The sequence below is a fragment of the Chrysemys picta genome, chromosome 3 (genome assembly GCF_011386835.1).
Source record: "Chrysemys picta bellii isolate R12L10 chromosome 3, ASM1138683v2, whole genome shotgun sequence".
In the NCBI taxonomy this organism is placed as follows: Eukaryota; Metazoa; Chordata; order Testudines; family Emydidae; genus Chrysemys; species Chrysemys picta.
Genome location: NC_088793.1, coordinates 147,651,607 through 147,673,966, shown reverse-complemented (window position 1 = coordinate 147,673,966; position 22,360 = coordinate 147,651,607). Strand labels below are relative to the sequence as shown.

At 46.4% G+C, this 22,360-nt stretch overlaps 2 protein-coding genes across 5 annotated transcripts in view; one reads left to right on the top strand and one right to left on the bottom strand.

Moving 5' to 3' along the window:
• TMEM63B (transmembrane protein 63B) overlaps nucleotides 1–8,432 on the bottom strand; it is a 95,104-nt gene extending 86,672 nt beyond the window's left edge. Inside the window, exon 1 of one of the 2 annotated variants that reach the window (XM_005296313.5) lies at nucleotides 8,211–8,432. The gene's annotated coding sequence lies outside the window, so the exon portion shown is untranslated. The remainder of the gene's footprint in view (nucleotides 1–8,210) is intronic. The other variant, XM_005296310.5, reaches the window with a different exon arrangement.
• A 22-nt stretch (nucleotides 8,433–8,454) lies between these two features.
• On the top strand, nucleotides 8,455–21,469 carry MRPL14 (mitochondrial ribosomal protein L14). 3 transcript variants are annotated; one of them, XM_065589246.1, is made up of 5 exons: nucleotides 8,541–8,583; nucleotides 15,041–15,087; nucleotides 16,257–16,414; nucleotides 18,544–18,637; nucleotides 20,933–21,469. In XM_065589246.1, the coding sequence occupies exons 3-5, from the start codon at nucleotides 16,264–16,266 to the stop codon at nucleotides 21,297–21,299; spliced, it is 612 nt and encodes a 203-aa protein (XP_065445318.1). In that variant the 5' UTR covers nucleotides 8,541–8,583; nucleotides 15,041–15,087; nucleotides 16,257–16,263; the 3' UTR covers nucleotides 21,300–21,469. The 3 variants fall into 3 exon arrangements, with proteins under 3 accessions (XP_023966909.1, XP_005296371.1, XP_065445318.1); XM_005296314.5 differs by lacking the exon at nucleotides 16,257–16,414 and having other exon boundaries at nucleotides 8,483–8,583; XM_024111141.3 differs by lacking the exons at nucleotides 15,041–15,087; nucleotides 16,257–16,414 and having other exon boundaries at nucleotides 8,455–8,583.
• The last annotated feature ends 891 nt before the right edge of the window (nucleotides 21,470–22,360 follow it).

The following is a 22,360-nucleotide window of genomic DNA, read 5'->3' as shown; positions in this document are numbered from 1 at the left end:
GGAAAAGTAGGGCAGATTCTGACCTCTGTCCAGCCAGTTTATTGATTATTTGTCTAATGCCAAGTTGCCCAAGGCACTTCACAGGCAGGAATATGCAAGGCCTTGAAGGGCTAGCATTCAAATGACACAGCTTCCAGATGAGTTAGGGGAAAGGGCTGCAGCAGGATCCCAGGGAGCGACTCTTCCTGCTTAAAGGGGTCGGTCGCACCAAGGGCTTGTGTTTAGATTTGCTCTCATCTGTTTTGTTCCCATGCTTTGGAAGGCAGCTCTACAGTGGATAGGCTTTGACAATACATTTATTAAAGGCCACAGATGCAGTTCAGGGGGTTGTGCTCTCCCAGGACTGCTAACCAGAAAAGGCTGGGGGCAGATTTACCCCAAACTCCAGCAAGCCATGTTGTGGGAGGGGAGGCATCAGATTCCAGAGCTCACTGATCCTTTGATATGCAAACTGGCTTTTGGAGCCGCAATCACTGCTTGCTTGCAATTAATTCAGTGGGGGGAAGGGGCTCTCAAACGGAGGCTGGTAACTAAACAGGGATTGGAAAATAAACAGAAGCCCCAGGGCTGGACATAGTTACATCCAACAGAGCAGATCCCAGTTGTCTTTAGCCGTAACGTGGAGGTGCCACAGACGCTAAAGGCTCACGGTAGGGTTACCATACGTCCGGATTTTCCCGGACATGTCCGGCTTTTTGGGACTCAAATCCCCATCCGGGGGGGGAAATCCCCAAAAGCCGAACATGTCCGGGAAAATCCGGCACCGCTGGGCCGGGGGCTGGCCCGGGGCCGGCGGTGCTGGGCGGCCGGGGGGTGCGCCGGGCCGCCGGGGACCGGCAGTGCCGGGCGGTGCGCCGGGGGCCGTTGGTGCTGGGCCGCCGGGGGGTGCGCCGTGCCGCTGGGGACCGGCAGTGCCGGGCGGTGCGCTGGAACGCCGGAGGCCGTTGGTGCTGGGCGGACCGGGGGTGCTCGGCCAGGGGCCTGGGGGCCGGCAGTGCTGGGCGGGCCGGGGGTGGTCGGCCGGGGCCGGCACCCCAGGGCCCGAGCCGACCCAGCCTGGGCCGCGCCTCCTCCCCCCACACACCCCTTACCTGCTTCAGGCTTCCCGCGAATCAAATGTTCGCGGGAAGCAGGGGAGGGGGCGGAGACTTTTGGGGAAGGGGCGGAGTTGGGGCGGGGGGCGGGGCCGGGGCCCCGTGGAGTGTCCTCCATTTGGAGGCACAAAATATGGTAACCCTAGCTCACGGGGCTCAGGCTGTGGGGCTATAAAACTGCAGTGTAGATGTTTGGGCTCAGGCTGGGTTCTGGGATCCTTCCCCCTCGCAGGGTTCCAGAGACCAGCCTCCAGCCCCAAGCCTCAATGTCCACACTGCCATTTTACAGCCCCAGAGCCCCATGAGCCCAAGTCAGCTGTCAAAGGGCCAACTGTGGGTGTGAATTTCATTGCAATGTAGACATACCGTATGGGCCCCAGCATGCAATGTGCCATCTGGACTGTTTGGATGAAGACAGAGCACTGCATGCTGGGATGTGCACTCTTCCCAGGCTATATTAAAGGTGAAGGTAGCAATATGGTCTGTGGGAGAATTCCATGAGGCTACCCGCAGCCTGAGGCACTTCAACCTGGCTCCATGAAAGCATAATTAGCACTGGACAAAACTCAGTGCTGCCAATGTTAGGGCTTAATCACAAATTTCACGATATTTGGTGTTTTTCTTAAAGCCCCAGCTCCTGGAGGCAAGTGTTAAGGGGGGAATCTCAGCTCTCTCTTTTTGTAAAAGTCGTCTAGCCTCATGGCTGCAGAGAAAAGCTGGGAAAACGTAAACTGAGGGCACCATGAGGGCTCAGAACCCAACTTTTTAAAAAATTCCATGATTTTTGTACCCGATTCATGATTTTTAAATGATTGAGGTTGGCAATATTGTGTCAAAAGGGAAGAGGTACCAGCATGCAAAGCCCCAGGAGAGATCTCCTGACTACAGAGCTAACAGCCAAAATACTCAGAAAATCCTGTAGTCTCAGTTCTTTCCAAGGTTACTTATTACAACAACAAAACACAGAACATTGTGTTACACAGTCTACTCACCAGCCCCCACTGGAGTCTCTCCCCTACCCTCTTCAATGCCTCATTTCCACATAACTTCCACCAGTGCTAACTGGATGGCTAAGGAAGAATAGACTCCCTCCCTCAGTGACAAGAGAATATTCTTCAGGTTAAAAGGTTCCAGAGGAAAAGGCATTTTCTAGGTAAGACGCGAGCTAATTGCAGTCATTAGAGGTAATAGCCTTAATGCTTTGCTATTTCTGGTTTGCATGGAGTCCTCCTGGAGTTACTTACTAGCTGAGTGGCTTGCTCTCTGCACGGATTCTGAAACGTTAGAGAAGGATAAAAAGCTATTAAAGCCCATCTAGTCTAGCCACAGGTCACAAGTTGGGGTTTATCCCTGCAATGTATTCTCAAAGGTTTTCTCCAGTCATGGGGTGAGGCATCTGCAGAAGAAGTCAGGATACATTGTCCTAAAGGGGACCAGAACTAACACAAACCACTTGGTCACTATGAGTTACTACTGGAAATGGACATTCCTCCAAACAGCCAATGACCATCCCCCCAGATTAAGGTGTGGAACAGACTGCTCCCTGAACCAGAACAGGCAGAGGTGGGGGGGAAGGGTTCCTGGTACAGCATGTACTGTACATCTAGATCAGTGTTTCCCGGGCACAGACATACATATCAGCGTTGGGCTTCAGGTCTGTGTAATGGGCACCCTAAGCTCCTCTTCCCCCCCCCCTCCCCATACGCGACCCCAGTGCATTCCTCACAACTTGTCCTCCATTCAGTTGGGAGCTCTGTAACCAGCAATGGACCTTGGGCTGCCCACAGTCCTGTCCCAGATTCTCTGTGTGGCATTTACATCCCTCAGTGGACACGCTTTTGGGTAGGAAGAAGCAACAGGGTCTAGTGCAGTGACACAGCAGCTTGTCCTCTCCTGGAGTTGACACCTCCTCATCAATTGTTGGGAGTGAACTACATCCACCCTGATTGTATTGCCCTGTGAACACTGGTTCTCCAATTGTGAGGTACTCCCTTCTCTTCATGTGTCAGTATACCAATGCCTGCATCTTGTAATTCTCACTCCGTGCATCTGAAGAAGTGGGTTTTTTTACCCACGAAAGCTTATGCCCAAATAAATCTGTTAGTCTTTAAGGTGCCACCGGACTCCTTGTTGTTTTTACTCAGGCCTTAGTGGGTCAGGAGCCAAATTAGCAATCAATATTACCCATAAGAGTCACGGTGGTGTGAATTTATTGTTTCATTTACTAGAATACTGTATATTCGTATTTAAATAGTATGACGGGAAATATTTTTGTTATATATATTATTCTCACAGCAAAATGACTGAGCACATATTAATATTTTAACAACTACCGTTGGTTAATAACATAGTAAAAGTATCCTGTTTGGTTAATAATTAAATCACACCATGTTTTAATATCATGCTGCAAAGAGCCGCAGGAGACACATTAAAGAGCCACTTGCCGCTCGCGAGCCTCAGTCTGAGTATCACTGGCCTAGTGGTTGGAGAAGGGGACTGAAGGACAGCAGAGCGAGTCCTAGCCCTGGCTCTGTCTTGATGTACAACTGTGGGCAAGTTCTTTACCCCCTGTGCCTCAGTCTCCCCACTTGCAAGACAGGGATAATATTTAACTACCTTGCAAAGTGCTTCAAGACTCTTGGAGGCTCTAGAAGTGTTATTATCCTCCCCCTAACCTCTACATATCTGCCTGACATTCCTATCTGCCTGCATGCCCCCAATCTTGGCTCACTCCCAAGTTGGCTGTCAGTCTTCACAATGGTGCACTGGGGGAAGAGAGGCAGGTCTCCTAGGGGGCCATGATCCATTCCACACACAAGCTTTATAGAGTAATATCAACATCTCAAATTGCACTTGGAATGGAAGAGGAAGCCACTGGTGTAATGTCCCCTCTGGCTAATACAGCTACATTCTGTGCCAGCCGGTCCTTTCAAGGCCAGCCCCATGCACAGCACAGTACAACAGTCCCATCCAGAAAGTCAGAGGCAAGGATAAATAAACTAGGGAAATACAGCCCAGATGGAGCTACTATAGCTTCCATGACTGGTTGGAAAAACGTTCCCAGAGAGTAGTAACCAGTGGTTCACAGTCAAGCTGGAAGGGCATATCAAGTGGGGGTCCCACAGGGATCAGTTCTGGATCCGTTTCTGTTAAACATCTTCATCAATGATTTAGATAATGGCATAGAGAGTACACCTATAAAGTCTGAGGATGATACCAAGCTGGGAGTGCTCTGGAGGATAGGATTAAAATTCAAAATGATCTGGACAAACTGAAGAAATGGTTTGAAGTAAACAGAATGAAATTCAATAAGGACAAATGCAAAGTACGCCACTTAGGAAAGAACAATCAGTTGCACACATACAAAATGGGGAATGACTGCCTAAGGAGGAGTACTGCGGAAAGGGATCTGGGGGTCATAGTGGATCACAAGCTAAATAGGAGTCAACAGTGTAACACTGTTGCAAAAAAAGCAAGTATCATTCTGGGATGTATTAGCAGGAGTGTTGCAAGCAAGACACAAGAAGTAATTCTTCCACTCTACTCTGCACTGACACAGCCTCAACTGGAGTATTGTGTCCAGTCTGGGCGCCACATTTCAGGAAAGATGTGGACAAACTGCAGAAAGTCCAGGGAAGAGCAACAAAAATGATTAAAGGTCTACAACATGACCTATGAGGGAAGCTTGAAAAATTGGGTTTGTTTAGTCTGGAGAAGAGAAGATTGAGGGGGGACATGATAACAATTTTCAAGTACATAAAAGGTTGTTACAAGGAGGAGGGAGAAAAATTGTTCTCCTTAACGTCTAAGGACAGGACAAGAAGAAATGGGCTTAAGTTGCAGCAAGTGCGGTTTAGGTTGGACATTAGGAAAAACTTCCTAGTTGTCAGGGTGATTAAGCACTGAAACAAATTGCTGAGGGAGGTTGTGGAATCTCTATCATTGGAATTTTTTTAAGAGCAGGTTAGACAATCACCTGTCATGGATGGTCTAGATAATATTTAGTCCTGCCATGAGTACAGGGGACTAGACTAGATGACCTCTCAAGGTCCCTTTCAGTCCTACGATGCTATAACTGTGGTGAGTACTCAACAGAGAGACAGATGCCTTACCAGAGATAAATGAAAAAAGGTTCTTTCATTCTGCAGCCAGGGTGGTCAGTCAGGGATCCAAAAGCACCCACAGATTGAAAACCTCCCTCAGTGAAGGGGCAAGAGCTACCTCCACACTACTGACACACTACCATGATCTGTCCTACCTGGGCTGAACTTCAGCCCACTCACTTTCATCCAAGTCCAGGGTGCTGAGACAGGAAGGACAGTGCATTGTACAGGCCTTTTGCCTGTCACTAGGAGGAGGTCACCAGCCAATGAGACCAAGCCTAACAGCTGTTCCTTCAAGGGAAGCAGACACCTTGCCCTCCTGCAGGGAAATGTCAACTATCACAACCAACAAATGGTCCAACACGCCTCTTTTTCATTTTACTAGCTGTCAGGGGCATAGGTACATCATCACATCATTAGACTCCCTCTAGTCACAACCGGGTTTGGTCCCTCCAAGTGATATGGAGATGCTATGACCGTCACTTTTGCAATTTATCATCGAGGGGGGTCCTATGGTATAGCTATAGGCATCAGCTTTTCATCAGGAATATGGTTTCTTATGTTACAATATTTCTGCAACTAAAAAAAGTAAGGTTCCACTGATTACATACATAAATATTTATGCAGTCTAACCCCACTACATATAGTCCTGAAACTGTAACCCAAGTCATGCAGGTGCAAGGGTATCCCCATTTGGATCTGACTAGAACGAGGGCCTTAAATTATAAGCTCTTTGAGGCCAAGGTTATGTTTATTATTTTTCTGTTTTAATGGAGCTGGAGAACTAGTTAATAATACATACTTGACCGTTAGAATCTCCACACAGAAAGGACCGGTACATAGATAAATGGGGATACCATGTGATTTACATTTTTAAATGTTGATGGCAATAAAATCAAAGAGGCAATTTAAGCCAAAGCCCCAACACTTCTTGTACAGTTCAGCCTGTTAGTAGGACAGAGACACACTGTTGTTAAGAAGGCACTAACTTCAGAACCAATGCCATCAGTACCAAAACTGACAGTCAATCACATCAAAGTTCCAAGAGCCCCACAAGGCTCTTGGATGCTCCATTCATGCCCCTCCCAGTCTTCAACAGCTCCCCCTTCCCCACCTCCCCCTTATCTTTCAAAAGGCCATACACATGTAGGTTATGTTATACTCCAGCGTCAAAAATTTCATTTTAAAAATATTAAGCCATTTTCCAATACTATGTGGCCAGAAGGACCATGAGATGACCCCTAAACACTTTTTTTAATTGCTCACTACAAATTCAAGTTTGTTAGTATTTTGTTTACAACGTCAAAAGAATAAATTGCATCCAGAATGACAAATCTGAACAAAGCTGGGTTTCAACTCCACGCCATTTAATAATACATAATACTGTGCACATATCTGGTAGTGTACATGGCTTAACATTAGCTCATTCATTCCTTGGGGGGGGAAGGGGGGGCAGGGAGAGCAGGTCAACACCATGAGATGATGACCCGCATTAGCACACCATGACTTGGAATAAAATTAGATAATGTTGCTGTCATTAATGGAAGGAGGGAGGTTAAAATGCACAATTCTCAAGTCACAACAAACAGGAATGGCAGCAGCTCAGGATTCACACCCCAGCTCTCCTGGTTGCCTCCTTTGCTTTTAAGCCAACTTTTTATTTATAGCAGAGCAGCAGGAGAAACACACCCTGGAAGAAAGTGAGGAGGAGGTGGTGGTGGTGAAGCACTAGTGAAAGGAGAGAAGAGAAAAGGGGTGGGGAGAAGAAGTAAGCAAGTAAATAGCTGAGATCAGTATGCAGCAGATAAAGGGTTTAGCAGGTGTAATCTAGCTTAACTGTACAATAATTTCCTTGCACCCTTGCTTGGGCTGAGAAGAATAGTTGCCCCATAGAGTCCAAACCAGACAGAGGAAAGCATCTCTGGTGCCTCTGAGTCAGGTCTCTGACAGAGATCTCAGCTGTTTGTTAGCTGCACTCATATTGCCTCAGAGCCTTTTCAGTCCGGCACCATTAAAAGGATCAGGCTGATTGACAGACAATGAGCTACTGGACAGAAGCAAGGAAGCTCTTTAGCTCCCTGAAGATGCAGGGTGGATTCAACTTTGACTGAGGAGGATGATGGTGGATTTTGCCTCCAAAGCCCTGGATCTTCCAGGCCTCTCTCCCAGGAATAGTGTTGCAGTTTGAAGGGCTGCTGCAGAGCCACCTACAAAGAAGAGCCGCTCTGGAGTGGGATTGTAGCATGAAGTAACTCCCCTCAACTACACCTTTTGTCAGGGAGAAGGAGACTGCAGCACCATGAACCAACATCACATCACGCTACCCCACCCCACCCCACCAAAAGGGGAGAACAACAAAGAAGCACTCAGCCTTCTCTTGCCATCTTGATTCTCACACACACACACACACAACCTGACAGTGAAACCTGGATCAATCCTAACATCCAGCGTCAATAGCATGAAAATACAACGTTTCCTCCTTGGCGATTTGCTTCTGACATTGGGGGAGAGTCAGGGAACTGCAGAGAGACAGAGCTGGGCCAGGTAAAACAAGAAAAAAAAATCGCTACAAAAATGGTGAATGAGTCATTGTGTTTATTGCGATGAGGCTAGTATGTGTCAGCGGGCAGCCCTGGATACCCCTGTATCCCCTGCTGGGCTCCGTAAAGGCGAGTGTGTGTGTGTCTATGTGTGTGCGGGGGAAAATCACACAAGAGGTAAATGGGGCATTTGCAGGAGCCACCTCCCTAGCAATCCCGCTTCCATTGTTCCAGAGGCAGGCAGGCTAAGCGACACACACACCCACACATCTATTGGAAACCGATACTGGAGCGGGGAAGGAGAGAGCCGTTCCCACGGGCAGGAGAGATACACACACACACAGAGGGAGACATTCACATTTCCAGGCTGCCTTGGAGACAGATCCTTGTAGCTGCTGCTGCAAAGGGGAGAAAGGCGGGGGGCGGAGGGAACGAGCCATTGCAATGCAATGTATGCCAGTCTGCTCACTTACCCCAGTGTCAGACACGGACCGGCTCCCCACTCCTTCTGCTGGACTCCCCAAGGGCTCCAGCTGGCCCCTCCGAAGCAGGGAGGACAGCACCGCACTCCCACACGGAAGGCACCCCTGCCCCACACCAACTAAGTCTCCAGCCACTGCCTGGCTCAGCTGGAAGAACAAGGAACAGGAGGAGGAGGAGACAAGGAGCGAGGGGGGCGTGGCCTCTCCCTGCACAGGTGGTAGTGGGAGGGGCTATTCCAGTGCTGCTCTCCAGAGGCTGATGCGCATGCGCCCCCTCCCCCTCGGGCGATCGGATCGTTCACCTCGCTCCCCTTTTGCGCATGCGTGCTGGGGATCGAGCCGGGGCGTGGGGAGCTTGCGGCCTGTGAGTGACTGGGGGAGCGGGGCGCGAGCTGGCCCCCCACCATGCGCGGAGGGAGGGTGGATGGGTGGAGACCCGGACTCCTGGGTTCCTCGAGTGGCCTTGGGCCCGCGCCCTCTGTCCGCCCCGGCGGTGGCGGATCCGCCCGGGTCTCCCCCGCGGGCTTGGCGCTGCCTGGCCCCGGGAGGGGCCCGTTCCCTGCGCCATGCGGGGCAGCCAGAGCCGCGCGCCCCGGCCGGGACCCCGCCGCGGGGCGCTCTGCCGGGCAGGGCCGAGGAACCCAGCGAGTGCGGGGCGCTGCGGTGTCGGGGGCGCTGCCCGGCCGCGTGTGGCCCGGGGCAGCCCGGCGTGCCTAGCTGTAGGCAGCCCTGAGGTGGGCCATGGCCTGCGGCTGCTGCTACACCCGGGTGCTGCCGGCTTGGTGCACAACAGGGGGCTTCGAGGGGCAGATGGTCCTCACCAGATGTCCTAAAACCTTACTAGTTTCCCAGCCTAGGCCACCCCAGAGTCTTGCTGCATCTTCCTCTGCACACCGCCCTATATCCTTGTTTACTGTAGTTGCAGGGTCGCTGTAGAGCGGGGGAGTCAACTATTTTTTGTCAGGGTCCAAATTTCCATACTCCAGGGAAAAAAATAAGTAAAAGAAAAGAGTTCAGGGTCTGTTCAAAAGTGTCTGGTGGTCGGGATTTGGCCTACGGTCCACCTATTGACTGTCCCTGCATGGTTTTGTAGCCTGTCCCTGTAAGCACAGCGTCTCTGTTTTTCTTTCCTGTCTCAAGAGTACATTCACAAAAGTAAACTACTAAACTCTGCAACCTCTCTGTTACACCTGGCATGGCCGGTCCTTGTAACCTTTCTGGCGCTCAAGGGACACTTAACTCAAGTTTATATAGGGCTTGGTGAGGCCATCCTGGTAATTCTTTTGTATTATACTAGTGCCTGCAGTCCCCAACCAAAACCGGGGGCCATTATTTTAGTATTGTACAGACATAGTAATAGACAATCCCTGCCTCTGTAAGCTTACAGTATAACTAGAAGAGTCAGACAATGGGTATGTCTATGCCAGACTCTTTCAGAAGGCTGGCTCCGATACGCCACATGAGTATTATAACTTACAAAATTTGTTCTTGAGAACGGCCATACTGGGTCAGACCAGGGGTCCATCTAGCCGAGTATCCTGTCTTCTGACAGTGGCCAATGCCAGATGTTTTAGAGGGAATGAACAGAAGAGGGAATCATCAAGTGATCCATCCCTGGTCACCCATTCCCAGCTTCTGGCAAACAGAAGCTAGGAACTCTACTCTTAAGGATCAACAAAGGGCAACATTTCTCAACTGGTGTGACCATGGGGAAAATTATTGAAAATATGATTGCAGTCTAATGCAAAGAAAATCTTGTTCCCCCACTCCTGGCACATCTTTCAGGGTCCAGTATACCTCCCTCCCCAAACATTATTTATGTTTAGTCTTCTTAGCATCAATGCATTTTTACTCTTATAGTAAATTAATAATAAGGGTTGTAAACACCCCGCCCCCCCCCCCAATAAGGGGCAACTAGCCTGAAAGGGTGAGAAACACTGGCCTCAGGTAATTCATAGAATCATAGGACTGGGTCTAGACCATCCCTGACAGGTGTTTGTTTAACCTACTCTTAAAAATTGCCAATGATGGAGGTTCCACAACCTCCCTAGGCAATTTATTCCTGTGCTTAACCACCCTGACAGGAAGTTTTTCCTAATCATAGAAGATTAGGGTTGGAGGAGACCTCAGGAGCTCATCTAGTGCAATCCCCCGCTCAAAGCAGGACCAACACCAACTAAATCATCCCAGCCAAGGCTTTGTCAAGCCGGGCCTTAAAAACTTCTAAGGATGGAGATTCCACTACTCCCTAGGTAACCTATTCCAGTGCTTCACCACCCTCCTAGTGAAATAGTGTTTCCTAACTTCCAACCTAGACCTCCCACACTGCAACTTGAGACCATTGCTCCTTGTTCTGTCATCTGCCACCACTGAGAACAGCTGAGCTCCATCCTCTTTAGGACCCCCCTTCAGGTAGTTGAAGGGTGCTATCAAATCCCCCCTCACTCTTCTCTTCTGCAGACTAATTAATCCCAGTTCCTTCAGCCTCTCCTCATAAGTCATGTGCCCCAGTCCCCTAATCATTTTCGTTGCCCTCCACTGGACTCTCTCTAATTTGTCCACATCCCTTCTGTAGTGGGGGGGACCAGAACTGGATGCAATACTCCAGGTGTGGCCTCACCAGTGCTGAAGAGAGGGGAATAATCACTTCCCTCAATCTGCTGGCAATGCTCCTACTAATACAGCCCAATATGCCATTGGCCTTCTTGGCAACGAGGGAACACTGCTGACTCATATCCAGCTTCTCGTCCAACCTAAACCACTCTTGCTGCAATTTAAGTCCATTGCTTCTTGTCCTAGCCTCACAAGTTAAGAAGAACAATTTTTCTTCCTCCTCCTTGCAACCTTTGGGATATGCAGAGTTAATTAAGTTGATTAGCACCCTGGTTAGCTTAACCTGGGTGTGAGCAACCACAGTGCAAAGCCATACCCAAGTTACTGTGCCCTCCCTACTGCTGCACTCACCTGGGTGTATCACTAGGACTTCTGGGCCCATGCCACATGGTTCTTTATGCTGTAGTATGCTGAGCCTGTCTGATTCTGTCCCAGTGGGTTGTGGGAGAATTTGTCTGCCCTTTGGAGGGAATTGTGGGAAGGCATCAGAGGACTGTCAGCGCTCAAATGAGTTAGTCCTCCCTGCAAAGTGGCTGAGCTACTAGCCTGAATGAAAACAGAACCCAGATTCTTATTCATACTTCCAGCTGTGCCAGCTAGCCTGGATTGAAAGCACCACCACACTCTGGGAGGCAGGATTCTGTATGTTGTTAGGAGGGGATTGGGCAGCACCCATGTAAATGCGTGGGCCAACTGCAGTGAAGACATACCCACAGGCAGTTAATGCAAGGTGGTAAATGTCTGGTGAAGACAAGCACAAAGAGTCTAAGGCAGAGGTGGGCTAACTACAGCCCGCGGGACTGTCCTGCCTGGCTCCTGAGCGCCCGGCCGGGGAGACTAGCCCCCGGCCCCTCCCCTGCTGTCCCTCCCCCGCAGAGCCATGCTGCCTCACGGGTAGCTTCTGTCAAGCAGAGTGGCAGCGTGTGTGGCTCCGGCCAGCGCAGCAGCTAGACATGCTGCTCTGCTCGGCATGGTAAGTGGGCTGGGGCTGGAGTGTTGTATAAGGGGGTGGGGGGGCAGGGGACAGGGAGCAAGGGGTGGTTGAATGGGGTGGAGGTGTGGGAGGGGGCAGGGAATGGGGGGTTGGATAGGCATGGGGTCCCAGGGTGCCTGTCAGGGGGCAGAGGTGTGGATGGAGTCAGGGCAGTCAGGGGACTGGGAGCAGGGGGGTTGGATAGGGGGTTCGGTCCCAGGGGGTAGTTAGGAGCGGGGGTCCTGGAAGGGGCAGTTAGGGGACAAGGAGCAGGGGGGTTGTTGGATGGGTCGGGGGTTCTGAGGGGGGCGGATAGGGGGCGGGGACTAGGCTGTTTGGGAAGACACAGCCTTCCCTACCTGGCCCTCCATCCAGTTTTGCCATCCCAATGTGGCCATCTTAAGTGGTTTTTTTACCTACAAAATCTTATGCCCAAATAAATTTGTTAGTCTTTAAGGTGCCACTGGTCTCCTTGTTGTTTCTGTGTATACAGACTAACACGGCTACCCCCTGATACTGGACAAAGACAGTTTTACATCAAGATAGCTATTTCTCAGTAAAATCCCAGTGGAGACAATGCACAGATAACTTTTACCTTGATGTAGCCAGTAGAGGTCTGCCCTATGCCCTGACCTGGGATTGACCTCAACTAGTTACTTTAGGGTAAAAACTAGCCTGGTCTGCACCAAGATTTTATATTGAGACAGCTGACTCAGTTAGCTATCTCAGAGTAAACACCTCCACCCTTTTTGTTGTTGTTGTTGCTGTGAAGACAGCCATGGTTGGATAACAGGTTAGTGGTAGAACTGGGAATAGACCCAGTCTTCTGACTTCCTGTTTATTGTCCTGTCCACTAGACCAAACTAATCTTTAAAAGAGAGAAGTTTGTTTTGAGATTTGAGGTGTATATATGTGCATGTGCGCACACTGTGGGGACTAGAAAGCAAAATCCAGTTATGCAAGTTAATGTTTGGATTAGTTTGCAACCTCGAAAGATTTGAGTGGGGAAATTTACTATGAACAGGTTTTCAGGCATCTATAGCACTAAAAAGAAAGTCCTGAATCTCAATTTGGAACACTATTTCTTTATATTTTTTTTTTCCTGGTTAATTATGATCCTGACAACCAATTCCGAATTCTTGTGATTCACTTGGAAACTATGCAAAAGTAGAATTGTTCCTTCTCAAAAAGGTATAATGAGTTTCTATTATTGCCTTGAACCAATAAATACCCTGGTTAATAACCAGTCCTATTCATAAAACTTGAATTCTAGAAGAATTAAGTCCCTCTGTGTGAGTTTTGGCCTCTATAGTCTGTCATTAATGTAAAACCAATTATGCCTTTGTAATGAATATCTCCTGTGTTTTTTAACACATACAAGCTCTTAATCACATCTCTTTCTTTCTGAAGAAAACTCTGAATCGGTTGAGCTCCTGTAGAGCACGTTGGCAGACATTCTATAAATAAACCCATACACTGCTGCTGCAGGTTCAGATATTTGCATTGTGCATATCATCTTGAGTTCATTGCCTTCATTTTAATGATGAACGAAGAACTCATTTCAAATCTGTACATCCTAGTGCCCAGACTTTGACTTTTTTTTTCTGTCTCAGTTTGAAAGAAGAGTCAGGCTAGACCCTGCTAAACTGACTATTAACATAAGATTACTACATTTGAGAGTGAGTAAAGATGTTTTTCCCTGTTTTTTCTGTTTTGTGCATTTAATAGCAATTTTGTGCTGCGTTGGTTTCAGTGTTTGCCCTTTCACCTAGCAACAGGGGACAGGGAAAAAAAGTTATAAATAAGAAAATGTGACTGTGAAACTACAGACATTCCCAGGGGTCTTGGAAGCAGGTGGTTAACTCATTGTGTCCCTTAAAAGTGGATGTTCTGTCCTTGTGTTTTAAAATTTCTTTGAATCCCATAGTGACCTAATGTGCCATTAGGAAACACTTTTGCAGAGTGCTTTCCAATCTGTATCTGAGTGCTTCTATCACTTGAATTGAGCTATAGAAATGTATGTAATAATAATGGTTACTGTCTAGACAGAGTACCCCTGCAATGGGCATTAAGGTTTTATCACACAAAATGGAGTTGGGGGGAGGTGGTCTTGCAACTTGTCGCTAAAGTGGGGAAAAAAAGCCACCTTTCCTATTGGCAGACTCACAAATGAAATTAAGAGAATTTGAAGACTCAAGTCTTGTTTCCCATGTGGTTTGAGTCCTGAAGAAGGTACTCAGCAACTTGTGGATTGTTTGGCTCCCTATGGGAGTAAGCACACATGGTCACTGCTATTTTAGTGGTAAGACATCCTCAGATCATATTAGTTAAATGAGGCAGCCCATGTGAGTTAGATAAAATATTCTGGGTTGGCCACTTTCTGTTCAGTGGAGTAGAATATTCCAGAACTGCAGTGTATTTGCTTCTGTTGGAAAACACATTTGCAAGATTAATAAAACACATCTTTATTCCCTAGTGGAGAGGGGGTAAGGTAAGCTGGGAGTTTTAATACAGCACTTGGAAATGGTACAGTGCATAAATAGCCTTCAGTGGTTTGTGACCAATGAACGGTTCCTCTTCCTGTGCTGTATTTGAGCTTTGTGTATGTCTGCTGAAGGCCTGTTGAAGTGGGGAGAATGCTGCAATACACTTGAGAATGGAATGTTTACTGCAGTGGGTTATTGCACATTCAGACTTAATCAGTAGACTAGGATTTGGTCACTCGGGTGAGCGAATATTTGATTAACTTTTTTCTTTTTCTTTCTAAAACTTATTCTGAACAAAAATTGCATTTGGGTCTACAGCATACCTGGTCAGGTTGGGGGCAAATGGGTAAAAGAGCTTCAAGGTCTTGGATTTACAGAGTTGGACCCTCTCAATATGAAATAAAAGTAATTGCTAGAGTTTAGCTGCAGCTGCGTGACCTAAATTAGAAAGGACGGCTTTAACATGTAGTTGTCGTTTAAGTGTGCTAGACATGTTGCTGTGTTGCAGTGCCGTGATCATTTCTGTGACTAGAAGCACCTCTTGTCCTATAAACTCTATACTGTATGAAATTGGCTTTTGGTTTGGTGGCTATCTAGAGTCTTAGTTTTGGGCAGTGGCCATGATGAAGATGGTACAAATGTTAGCCTACATGAAAACTGGCCTCTTCTGTACTAGCATGAATGCGTCAACAATCAGAAGACTGTTAATATTTAAATATTAAACAGTAATAATCTCTTGTCTTTCTCAGATATTATAAAGCACCCTCATGTGCTGATTGGGCAATAGCAACTACAGGTGAGTGGCCGTTGGAAGTGCCCAAAGGAACAATGATTGCATTGTATAAGGCTTGAGAGAGGCTGGGAAGAGCCTCTTACAAACACACCACAAAGCACCGAAACATGGACAGAAATGACACTGGAAAGCAAACTTAAGAAGAAAACTAAGTTAATTTGTTATTCACAAGTAACGTTTGCGGTTACTTCTCAAATAGAATGCGCCAAATACTGTCTCCTCCTCTCTGGTCCACTTTGAAGATTTGCCAGCATGTGGTAACAGCTCTCTGGAATGTTGAAGTGTTCTGTGCTGCAACTGGTGGGATGGATTTTAGTGCTTTATAATGACTGCTAAACCAGCATTAAACCAGGCTTTTAATACTTAGCATTCACATACCGCCATACAGACAGTAAAAAATTAATCTGCCCCTTGGAGTTAAGATGGAGACACTAAGGCAGAGAGGATAAATGACTTCTTAAAGGCTACCCAGAATATATTGGAGCTGGGTCTAAACTCGGGAGTGTCTGGCACCCAGTACCGTAGACCAAACAACGGCTTACCTTTTGGGCTCTTGCTGCCAGTGGTCTACATTTTCATTTCCTTGGGAAGTTTGGAAATGCTGATGTTAGTTAAACAAATTGAAGATCTGCTTTACAGTTCATACAGTTTTAAGTGTAAAGTGTGTTTCACTGCATGAGCTGAATTACGGGGGGGCATTTGAGCTCAAAGGGAAAGTTAAGACTAGCGGAATGTGTTGGGGAAGAGGGGATGGAAGAGTTTCTCATCATTGCTATAAAGATGGAATACTGATCACACATAGTTCTTGAACACTATCCACTTTAACAGGCAGAGGCTGTCTTGGGTCAGTGGCTGTGTAATCTCATGCCACACAGAGGATTCGGGGTTAGAAACATCCAAGGACTTTTTATGAGCTAGTGGATAACCAGTGAAATGCTCAGTGTTTTCCAGGAGCTCACCACCGATGACAATTTGTCGGAGAAGGGGGCCAATTTATGCTGGGGCAGGCTGGTGGAGCACCTTAGTCTTCCCAATGTTGAGGGAAAGTCCCAGGCTATGATAGGCACCTGAGAAAAGATCTAGGGTGGATTGCAAATCAGCCTCAGTGTGCACGAGGCTAGCACGGTCGTCAGCATACTGTGGGTTGGTAATAAGAGTCCTGGTGACCTTAGTTTTAGGATGAAGACTCCGCAGGCTGAAGAGCTGGCTGTCCATGCAATACTCAATCCCAATTCCAGAAGAAAGGTCATGAATAAGAATCGAGATCACGGCAAGATAGATGGAAAAAAGCTTTGGGGCAATAACACAGCCCTGCTTAACACCAGTCATGGTAAGAGGACCTGCAGAGGACAGAGGAAACGCTACAAGGACACCCTGAAAGTATATCTTAAGAAGGGAGGCATTGACCCCACGAATTGGGAAGAGCTGGCTGCCAATAGACTGCTATGGCATCGCATCATACATCAAGCCTCAGCCTGTTTTGAAGAGAATCGCCTTGCTTAAGAGGCCGAGAAACGGCGGAGGAGGAAGGAAAGGGTACAGCATGCTGGCCAGCAGTTGTGCTGTCTCCAAGCAACCACCTGCCATATATATGGAAAAACCGGTAGAGCACTAATTGGACTCTTCAGTCATCTGAAGTCTCCTCAATGACTTTTTTCCCCTTGGCAGACATCATTCTTGTATGGAAGGATAGTTGTTGCTGACGGATAGCAAATTTAGAGTTTAAGTAGACAGTATGGTACAGGAAAGGGGCAGACAGGTACTAGTATTTCTCATTGATGCCTTCTGTTGGAAAGATCCATGGCTTGCCTTAGACACAGGCTCTGGAAGTAGTGAGAGTAACATGCAAACACTCAGGTATGTGCTTAGTTTTGCTTCCATTTGTAAAATTAAGCATATATAGGAGTGTTAGCAAAACTAGGGACAAAGTCTCTCTCTCCACTGCCAGGAAAGTTGTGTGTGTTTAGGGTGAGGTATCTTGCTGTAAAATCCTAATGGAGTCAAGGCATAGGTAGTCTTCCCCTTCATGTAGCTAGGCAAAGTTACTATATCTCCCTGCCATAGTTGAGCTTGCCTGACTACATCAAAGTAAAACCTACAGAGTCTTGTTTCTGCTAGTATTTCACAGTGAGATAGCTAATATGTGTTAGCTCTCTTGCTTTGAAAACACAGCTTTTTGGGTAGTAAAGATGATTGCCTTAGGAATAGTGGAGGGGAACTCAGGCAGATTTTCAAGAAATATTGCTATTTTATGCCAGGTTCGGTTACCTCCGCCCCTGAGGTTTTGTTTTGTTTTTTTCTTTGCCACAAAAAATACCACACTTCCAATGTGGTAAGCCTCTTATTCAAAACCTGCCCATGTGATGTGTGAGGCCACTTGCAGCACAGTTAAAAATACATGCTATATTGCGTGTGTTGGTGCAGAAGTGCTGCGGCAGAATTTTTCAGACGGCCCTTAAAATGTGCCAGTATACAGAACGTGGCCCCAAGGTTATCAGAACTGGCTAAAAGACAAGTGGCAACTGTATTTTAAGGATTACTTCAGGAAGGAGAGAGGCAGAAGGGAGCCTTGTTTGAAAGGGTCCAGTTATTCTGTATGGTCATAGATACAAAGAAATAGAAGCACCTAAAATATAGGCTGGGAGAAAGTCAGGGAATCTAGTTTTGATAACATTTTTGGTATCTGATAAATTCCTGCCCAAGTCTTTACAAAAGGCTATAATGAGGTTGGAATGCTGCAAGAACTTAAGAATAGCAATACTACTCAAAGCTGTGGCTCCTGAAAGAACTTCTTACGTTACAGGCGATTATTTCCTGTGGGCACTGCAGGTGGGAAATATTGTCTGAAATAGTATTGGAGTCTAGAAACAAGCTCAGGAATGCCCGCTGCTTGCTAAGATTTGGAACACCATCATTGCCCGTTGGAACTTCATTTCTTTCATGTTCTGTAGTGACTTGCCTCCTGCAATCCACAGACCCACAGATTTTATATCGAAACCCATGTTAAAGGAATCAGAATTTTTTTGGGCCTTTTTTTAGAGAGAATTTTAGTAGCTGTTAATGGTTGAAGAAAGTCTCTTACATAGTGACTATGTTCTCTCCAGGCATGCCCTCAATTCCCAAAATAACGATTACATGGCTTGCATTAAGAGGGAAAAGGCACTAAAATGATATATTTCCCCTTAAGTAGAAAACTGCACTGCAGTGATATTGAACATACTGCCTATGCATTATATGTGAGTTGTACTGGACTGTCAGATTCAAATAAGGACGGTTGCGCTGGTTTGTACAATGCTGAGGATGCTGTCAGCACTCAAGTAATGTATGCCCAGCAGTGCAATGTACTATACATCCCAAATGTGTCTTTTAGATTCCAGCCTATGATTTACCTTTTTTAAAAAAACTGAAATCAGCACTATCCAATTTCCAGAATCCATAATTCTCTTGTTTCTCGTGCAGGGCTTGTTACCAGAATCTCAATGGCTTTCTTGAATAGGCGACTGGGCTTGCTGTTAACCCAAGTAAACAGAGCAGTCGAGCAGCGGCACTTCAGGTACTTTTCAAATACCGCGAGCCTGTTGTTGTTTTATTTAAACTGAGTGTTTTTCCTATTTAAAGGGACATTAAGTAGCTCAAATACAAAATGTCATGATTCTAATTTCATAAAACCAGTGTAAGAGAAAAAATGTCATTACAGTCCATGAAAAGCCATTCAAAAAATTGCCTAAGCAATCCAAACACAACAGCGTATGCTGCTGCCTGACAATCAAGATGTGATATTGGCTATGGCCCTGATCCGGTGAGCAGATCTTGTGCCTGTGTGCTGAGTAGGGCTCAGAATCTTCCTGTGCCCGTCTGATTGCAAGATCAGGGCTTGGGAGCAGAAGGTAAAGCTGCTTTGTTACTGTTGCCAGCTGAGTGAAATGCAGAAAAGGTAACAAAATGCCCCATGTGGTGAAAAGTCAGTTACATGCTTAGAATTCTTCTAGTGTTAATTGTCTGGTATTTAGACCAAAAATAATTTAAAAAATTCTTTTGTTGTATCTTGACAGTGTCCCTTACGTTGTTTTCTTTTCATTTAAAGTGCCTATCCCTGCCTCTAGGTATTTATTCATTAACTTCACATACTGCAATGCATTGACTAGCCTTTAAGACCTTGATCCTGCAATATGCTCTGTGTGGGTATGTGGAGCCACCAACACAGGTCTCATTGCAGGATTGATTAGAGTCTTAGTTTGCAGGGGGGATTAGTGTTTTAAATTGACTCACTTATTAGTCATTTAGGTCACACCCATCACTGTAGTATCTGGGCTCAATATCTGAGGCAAATAAGGACAATTTCCATATAAAAGGAGCTTAGTACCTCACCTCTTTAGTACCATGGGCTACTTTTATATGGACATCCGGAATGAGGACCACTGACTACCACTTACACTGGGGTAAATGTGGTCAGAATTTGTCCCCGAGACTTTTAAAAAGATAGTGGCAAAGAAGGTGTAGATGGTAGATAACTGGGAAACTGAGAGGCTCTGGAGCCATGTGGTGCTAACAATGAGGCTGTACCCATTATATGGGGACTAGCTTCTTGTTCGGTGTTTGTGCAGCACCGGGGCATAAACCCCTGCCTCCTGGCACTCTTTAAAATGCTCATTTCGCAAATGTGTGCTGCACTTGATGAACCAGGAAGTTTGTGTGCCACTGTTTGTGGGAGCCTGGAGGGGGGCAAAGTTGTGTGCATGTACTCCCCATCTTCAAGAGGGAACGAGGGATCTAGATGTTGTGATTTAGTTACTGTATAGTGTATGCTCTATAAAACTAGAAAGAACCTGAGTGGATATGCTGGCCTTTCATCCTGAAGTGGTCATTGTGTAATTTGAGTGGTCATTGTGTAATTCAGAAACAAACTTCTGGGTTGATGTCTACCAGCAATCAGATCAGTAAGGGCTTAAGGGGCCTGGTCAAGTGGATTTGAACAGGGCCTTTGTTTGTAGCAGTGAGAGGCTTTCCTAGACTTTGGCCAGGTGTCTTCTTTGAATGGGGCCAATAAACCACTTCGAATTTGATATTTTAAAAACTAATTAAAAAAAAAACAAATGTATTTTAAGGTGAGGTTCTACTCTGAAAAGTGAACATTTAAAATGACCCCTTACTGTACAGATCTGCCCTGCCTGCCCTGAGTGTATTCAGAATCAGATCTGCTGATTTAACAAACACATTTGTACTTCTTTTTATTCTTGTTAGTCCCGTGGAGCCAATATAGCTAAGAGACTCCAGCTCACGCTCTGTTCCTTCTTTTGAATCATGAAGAGAATTTTCTACTAAGTGACACCTGTGCACATTCGCGGAAGGCAGTGGGACTTCACAGGTGTCACTGAAGGGAGAATTTATTCTGCAGAACCTTTATTACTAATGAGAACATGCAAGAAACAAAGAGCCCAGCTTGATTCTCAGATCCCTGGTGCTGTTTGTGGCACTGATAAAAACCCCCAAATCCTTTCACTTGTAAACTGAACGCGTTGCATCTGGAGGTTCTAAAGGGTGCAATAAACAGGATGCTCTACAAGGTCATGTTTTAAAGGCACATTTCAGAGTAGAGTGGCCCTTTTGACTCCCTGTTAGCATGAATAATTTGTTTACATTTAGCAAATTGTATGTGAAGCCCAAAGTAGCACCTGACTTTCAAAGAACACTTTGCACGCAGTAGATGTGTCATAAGTATGGTATGTATTTCTCACTGATTCCTTATCGCTGGCTCGTGTAACAGATTGATTCTGTGCTGGGCTTTGCCCTTGATCCCCAAGGATTGTTTGAGAAGCTCTATCTAGCATTCTTACTTCTCTTTTGCCAGCATCACTGGAGCATGCAGTGCGATACAGAAACTGACCCGCGTGCGAGTGGTGGACAACAGTGCCTTGGGGAACACACCATACCATCGGCCGCCCAAATGCATCCATGTGTATAACAAGACGGGAGTTGGTAAAGTGGGGGATAAAATTCTCCTGGCTATCAAAGGAGAAAAGAAAAAGGCTTTAATTGTAGGTCACAGGATGCCTGGCCCTTGCATGACACCTAGATTTGATTCCAACAATGTGGTGCTCATCGAAGACAATGGAAACCCAACCGGGACTAGAATAAAAACCCCAATACCCTTGATCCTGCGGAAGCACGAAGGACGGTTCTCTAAAGTGTTGGCCATTGCCCAGCACTTAGTGTGAAGACTATGAAAGGTCTCAGGCTGTCCTGCTGCATGATCTTTGAAAGAGTAAGTGTTCCATATGGTTCCACTTAACCTAGAAGAGGCTCCAAGGAGAACTGAGGTTCATCGGGAGACTGGTCGTCTTCTTGTGAATTAAAATCTACAGCTGAATAAAAGATTTTTAAGACACTTGAGTATTTTTTTTTTAGATTGATATTCTAACTGCATCACATCCTTTTAGATAGTTTTGCCAAAGCAAACTATTTTAGATGAACCCTTCCCTGCCTGTGGTGGTAACCTGATCCAAGATCATTAACACGTAATATGTTAAAACTCTAACTTGCTTTGCCCATTTATGCTGTTTTTTTTTTTTTTACTCTTTTTCATTTTTCAGTTCTGGCAACTTACGTGTTGAGAATGTGTTTTCTGATGTGTAACCACACATAAGTGCAGTTCCTACCCCCAAGATCTTGCAAGGCTAAATGACCCAGATAAGACACGGGGGGAGACCCAGAGAAAAGTATCTGATTGAAATGAAATGTTAGAGTACCACGGGCAGTTGAGTGATGGGCTAGTCTCTGTGGACCTTGCAGAAAAAAGTAGATCTTCAGGAGGGGTTGTAGTGAGGACAACGTTAGGGGACTGCTCACATTGGTAGTGAAGAGTTGCTCCATGTTTGTGGGCACCCCAGAATAAGGTGAAGAGGTGAGAACTGGAGAGGAAACAAATGGGGGCATGAGGCAAAGTGATAAGATCTGAGATGCAAGCCAGGACTCAGGTGAGTAGGATCTTGTAGGGAAGAACAAGAAATGTATGTGTGAGCCAGAGGAAGGCTTTGGAAATAACTGGTCAGTTTCATTTTCTGGTTCTCTTCACTATCAGAAAACTTCCCTTTAAATCCTTTCAAGTTTCTTTTTGCACCTCCACACTTTCTGCTTTCCAGGTCCTCAGCCTTGTGGCGAACAGAAGAGAAGGCTCTAGCTTAAACTGAGGGCAGTTTCTCCAGCTCATTTGATAGCAATCTCCTTCCAAACAAACCCCTCCCTGCTTTGAGGGGACATTAATGTCATTTTTCTATGC